Genomic DNA, 6,089 nt, shown 5'->3' with positions numbered 1-6,089 from the left:
TAAGGGAAAGAAAACTCCTTTGAAGCAATTTTTATTCATTGTGAACATATTTGAAATTGGAAAATTTCCCCAACCCAATTTTATAGTCATTTTATTTTAAGAATTATTAACTCTAATCTTGTTTAAAGAATTAATAATTCCAAAGAGTTAGTCACAATTAATTTGGTATTGCAAAGAATTAGTTTCAATTTTGGTAGAGTTGATGCCTTCATTAATTTAATGGTGGAATCAAAGATTCCACTAAAATGGTAGAGTCAAGGACTCCATTAATGGGGTAGAGTCAAGGACTCCAATTATGCGGTAGAGTCAAGGACTCCATTGATAGGATAGAGTCATGAATTCCAATTATAGGGCAGAGTCAAGGACTCCAATTATGAGAACATTACACTACAACTTGAGAGAATTTTTATTTGGTAATTATCAAATAGGATTTAAGAGTTAGGGACTCTTGTATAAAGTTTCATGTGCGGAGTTAGGAACTCCTCATGAAACCCAACCCTATTTGTTTTCCCAAACAAAAATTCAAATTTAAGGAGGAGGGAGAAAGAGAGATTTTGAAAAGAAAAGGGACTAATGAAATCCCCATGTACAGACCTATGCTGCTTGTTCTTCCTCTGCTTGATATTATGCACTTTGTCCGCGCCTCTATTTTTTTCTTCTCTCTATGTCTTTGCTGTCTGTGTACTTGCTCTCTTTTTGTGTTTCCCGGATTTCTCTCTCTTTTTTTTTTTTTTTTTTTTTTTTTTTTTTTTTTTTTTTTTTTTGTGCATGCCTCTCTCTATTTATAGAGAGATTCCAAAGAAGCTGTTGCCTTATTTTCCTCTCAACTGATCAGATCATGGAGCAGTTTTCGTCAGTTTTTCCTCCACAACTCCTAATTTCATGTTGAGCCGCGACCCGCTATTAAGCTTTTTGATCTTTTTATTTGTTCTGTTGCTTTTTAAACTGCCTCTTTTTGGTTTGTGACATCCCCACTTTTCAGGCCCATTTTCATGAAACCTTGCTCCTTACTTTCTGGTGTTGCCACTTTCCCATTTACTTTTCAGTTATTTTTTGTTTTACTTGATTAGTTTTTACCTTTTGCTTTTCACAGGTGCTAGGCAGCAGGTTATGAATGTGGCTCATATTATATAATATATATATATAATATTGTAGTATTGGCTAGATGCGGACCATACATGACCACATTTTTTTGAACCTATGCTACTGTTTAATCCTAGCTGCCGTGTAGATGCAACAATTTTTATATGGTAATTTTTAGTTTCAATAGTGACATATGTTCCTAACATGTGAAAAACATATGTCCTAACATATATAAACATATTAAAAATATAACAACAAAAACTAAATCAAACAGAAAGACTAAAGCGCAAAAAGGAAAAGAAAAGAAGAAGAAAAGTTTAGACTAGATACCTCAAACAAAATCTCTTCAAGCTTGATTTTTGATCGTCATCCTCAATTAAATCTATTCACAATTCAATAAAAGAGTGATTAGTAATCTTAAACTCAAAGATCAAGGCCTGAAAAGGTCCTAATCAAAAGAAAATTAACTTGAGGATGTTTTGTGATAAACTCCCTCTTTGATTCACTGTTTCTAGTAAGTCTTAGTGTTTTCTCGTGAGATTTCTGTGTGTTTTGAAAATATACCATGTAAGGCTACTTATAGTATGAAAATAGAGGTTTGAAACGACTCCAGAACGATGTGGGATTCATTCTAAACCTCAACATTAATGTAGAGAACTTGCATTATTTAGTTTCTAGAATTCGCTATGCGTGCATAGGATCGTGCTTGCGTGTTCATGCAGAAAGCTGCATGCGCAGGCCGATTCTTGCGTTCGTATAGTAAGGGTTTCCTTGGCCTTACTTTTCCAAAATAGATTTATTTGCTCATTAGAAGTTATATTTTTCATTTTAACATTTTCATGTCAATTTAACATCTGATTGGGCCCTAAACCAACCTTGGGTCTTAGAATTTAGCATAATTAGGGAACAGGGGCCTGAGTCATAAAGGTTACAAAATGTGGTGTCTACAAATGCCCCTCTTTTGATTCATGAGCTTCGCTAATGGAATAAAAAAGAACAAGGGACAAAACATTTTGTTTCGAGCCTAGTTAGTTTTTACGCGTATATTATGCGAAACATTCGCGAGCGTACGTGACAAACAAAATGACTTCCGTTTAACGTTTTCATTCCAAAGTTACGGTAAATAACGCGTTTTATTTATTTATTTTTGGCAAATGCGTTTTATTGGAATGAGGAGTTTAATTGCCGTGATATACGGCATACGTAAGAAACGTAGACTGAAACACTAACATAAAAAAGTCGGAGTAATTACAAAAGTAAAGGATAAAAGCTGTAAAGGTCAGTGATAAAGTGATAATTACTTCCCCGACTCATGTCAATCCATTAACAGATTGAATAGACTAATATATGAATATATCTGATAAACTGATAAGTGATAACACTGATTGATAACAATAAAGCTGCCAAAACCTAAGGTGTACGTGTAGGTAATTAGGTATAGGCTATAGCCTATTATACTCAATTGTGAAGGTTATACACAAAAAGCTATCTTCCATTCTACTATACTAGGAGAATTCTTCAATTGAGCCTTTAAGGCTTTGTCTGTGCATCCAGCCATCCAACACCACTGTTACTGTAAGTGCAATCTATATTTTATGCTTAATTATTATTAGTTTTAAATCTCTTTCATCCATTATTCCATTGTACTTGAATCTTCCTTATTATAATATTGTTATGATTTAATTTTACATTCTATTGAATCAATTTTTTTTTTTTTTTTTGCTGAATACATTCTATTGAATCAATTATACATATATATATTTATTTATTTATTATACAATATAAATATTTGTAATCTGCTAGCAACTAGTAAGTTGTCAATGTCTCGGCAAAAAAAGTAAGCTATCAAATGATTGAATAGTATGTCTCAAAAAAAAAAATGATTGAATAGTAAAAGTCTAAGAGAAATCAAAATTTTATATATTTAAGTCTAATCATATTATATTCATTATGTATTTATTATAGGAAAAAGAAATATGGTTAGAAAGAAAGATCACTTTTGGGAGTATGTTGAGGAGTTAGATGGTCGTTTCAAGTGTAATTTCTGTGAACGAGATTTTGCTGGAGGTGCTCCAAGAATTAAATCACACTTAGCAGGAGTTAAAGGTCGTGATATTGATATTTGTACAAAAGTTCCTGATGATGTACAAGCAGAAGCTTATTTAGCAATTGGAGGGCATAGTAAAAAGCTTAAGATTACATCAAATTCAAGCAATGTGGAACAGAGCAAAAAAATGTCAACTTCAATGTCCAATGATTTGCATCAAACCACCATTTTAGAGATGTGCAAAAAGAAAGATAAGAGTGCAGTGGACAAATTGCTTACCCAACATTTTATATTGAATAACATATCATTTAATGTTGTTCAAACACCAGCCTTCATTCGCTTCGTGCAAGGTGTTGTTGAATATGGTCATGGATACAAGTTACCCTCTTATTCAACTCTTCGAACGAAGTTAATTCCAAATTCAAGGATAGAAGCTGAAGAATATATATCAAATGTTAAAAAGTCTTGGGTTACAACTGGCTGTACTCTTATGTCAGACATATGGAGTGATATGAAACAAAGAGCTTTTATTAACATTATTGCATATTCTCCTGGAGGAGCAGTATTTATGCGTTCAATTGATGTTTCTCAAGAGAGAAAAACTGGATTTTTTCTCAAACAGATTATTTCTACAGTAATTGAAGAAATTGGGCCTAATCATGTTGTTCAGTTTATCACTGATAACGCCACAAATTTTGAGTCAGCTGGAGACATGCTTATTGGTAAGTATCCTCATTTGTACAAACACGATGTGCTGCTCATGGGATTCAATTGCTTTTGAAGGATATATATGAGGAAGTTAATTGGGTGCAAAAGGTAATTGATGATGCAAAATCAATTGTTGCATATATGTATAAGCACACTATCGTCCTCTCACTCATGAGAGCGCACACAAACAATAAGGAGTTAAAACATCCTTGTACAACTAGGTTCGCTTCTAATTTCTTGATGCTCCAATCTATTTTGAATGTTGAAAGCGAATTGCGATTACTTGTTGCATCTTCTGATTGGAGAGGATTAGATTACAGCAAAAAGGATATTGCCAAAGAAGTTACTAATATAATTCAAAGTACAGAATTTTGGAGTGAAGGACATGAGGTGCTACTAGTTTTGGAGCCATTGGTTCGAGTTCTTCGATTAGTTGATGGTGATGGGTCAACTGCTGGGTACTTATATGAAGCAATGGAAAGGGCAAAAGAAGCAATTCAGCAACGTTGTGGCAACAATCAAGAAAATATATACGGATGTGGGAATTATTTGAGGGACTCAAAATATAATCCATCCAATTCATTGTGCTGCAGCCTTCTTAAATCCTGCTTACATGTATAGTGGGACATTTACTGAGAATCGTGAGATGAAAGAGGGAATAAGTTTTATACTAGAGAATTTGGTGGCTCTTGAAGAAAAGATAGAATTTATGGGACAAGTGCAACTTTATCGCATGAAATTATCAAGTTTGTTTACTGAAACTGCAATGACAATGTTGAAAACATCTCATCCTAGTAAGCTCAACAACTTTACTATAGTTTTAATATTTAAATAAATTATTTCTTTATTAATTTATGTGTACATATTAATTTTTACTTCATTTGTAGGAATATGGTGGGATTATTGTGGAGATAGTCTTCCTGTTTTAAAAAAGTATGCCATTCGAATTTTGAGTCAACCTTGTAGTTCTTCCTCATGTGAACGTAATTGGAGTGCATTTGAAGCAGCACAAACAAAGAAGAGAAATAGGCTGACACCTAAGATGTTGGATGATTTGGTGTATGTAAGAATGAACACAATGATGATGGAGAAATTCAATACCTTAGAAGCTCGAGATGTAGAGCCGATTAATCTTGACAAGCTTAATGAGCTTCCTGAACATGAATATGTTTCTCAAGAACAAGATACAGAGAATGACACACTAGATGAAGAGGTTGAAAATATTAAGATGATGTTATAGATGATACAGATCTTTCATGGTTAAATTGATAGATTTTTTTTCCCTCTTTCCTATTTGTTGATTTAGTTGTGATGGCTAATAAGTTAAGATCGTTTATATTAGATCTTTGATTGTGTAGAACGTTATTTGATATATAATTTAATTATTAGTTTTTGAATAAATATTAGTTTATATTAGATCCTTGATTGTGTAGATCTTTTTTTTTTTTTTTTTTTTTTGATTAACAGGAAAATTTTATTCAAAAGACAACAAACAAAAAGCTAAGCCTGCTTAGTACTTACAGTAGATTACTTCATAAGTTCATATTAAATCCTTTATAATCTTTTATTAAACATAATAGAACAACTATTGTATTTACTATTTATCTATAAAATAAAATACTTGACAAATATTTCCGTATTTTTTGTAGCATTTTTTTAAAATATAAACGTATTATACACGTAATATACACGTACCGTTATTTATCCGTTCTCGTATTTTTCTGCCGAATTTTTGAAACGTATTTTTCTTAAAATAACCGAAGTATACACGTCCGTATATTTTCTGTATCATATACGTATCGTATTTTACTAACTATACTTTCGACATATAGCTTGGGCCCAACCATGCACACGACATACATCACGCATACATGGGGCGGGGTGCAACTCTAAAGAGTGGTGTGAAATTTGTATGTCCAGATTCTCACCTTTGTTGCTCAGGAAACGAGCATTGGCAGGTTCACTATTTTGGAGCATCTTTTGCCAATTGCAAGCAAAAGATGAGTGACTCACTATCCTAGAGTCACTAAAAAGAAAAAACAAATAAAGGTGCTCATACGAGCTCAAACAAAAAAAAAAGAAAAAAAAAAGGGTGCTCTTACAAGTTTAAAAAGGATATATATCTGTGGTGTCCATCTGGGGTTCTTGCCTCAAACTTCTTTGGGTGGTACTTGTCTTTAATCTCTATCTCTACTTACTCTGGTGAGGCTTTTGCCTCAGGGTAACCTTGGTCTTTATCTCTATCCCTACC

The 6,089-nt window shown here is 32.9% G+C and overlaps 1 protein-coding gene across 1 annotated transcript; it reads left to right on the top strand.

Annotated features, from left to right (window-relative positions):
* The first annotated feature begins 3,059 nt into the window (after nt 1-3,059).
* LOC112038352 (uncharacterized) lies at nt 3,060-5,078 on the top strand. The gene is made up of 4 exons (XM_065760962.1): nt 3,060-3,852; nt 4,152-4,343; nt 4,432-4,632; nt 4,726-5,078. Exons 1-4 carry the CDS (start codon nt 3,060-3,062, stop codon nt 5,076-5,078), a joined length of 1,539 nt encoding a protein of 512 aa, XP_065617034.1.
* The last annotated feature ends 1,011 nt before the right edge of the window (nt 5,079-6,089 follow it).

This window comes from Quercus suber, unplaced genomic scaffold, assembly GCF_002906115.3.
Source record: "Quercus suber isolate HL8 unplaced genomic scaffold, Cork oak 2.0 scaffold_389, whole genome shotgun sequence".
Classification (NCBI taxonomy): Eukaryota; Viridiplantae; Streptophyta; class Magnoliopsida; order Fagales; family Fagaceae; genus Quercus; species Quercus suber.
This window is presented reverse-complemented; position numbering and strand designations above follow the sequence as displayed.

What these genes read in the sequence shown, in the direction of transcription:
- LOC112038352 (XM_065760962.1), top strand. Translation starts at nt 3,060, where the DNA reads ATGGTTAGAAAGAAAGATCACTTTTGGGAGTATGTTGAGGAGTTAGAT. An exon ending in AGCTGGAGACATGCTTATTG is followed by an intron (nt 3,853 to 4,151) that starts GTAAGTATCCTC and finishes GGAGAGGATTAG; the next exon opens with ATTACAGCAAAAAGGATATT. An exon ending in GTTGAAAACATCTCATCCTA is followed by an intron (nt 4,633 to 4,725) that starts GTAAGCTCAACA and finishes CTTCATTTGTAG; the next exon opens with GAATATGGTGGGATTATTGT.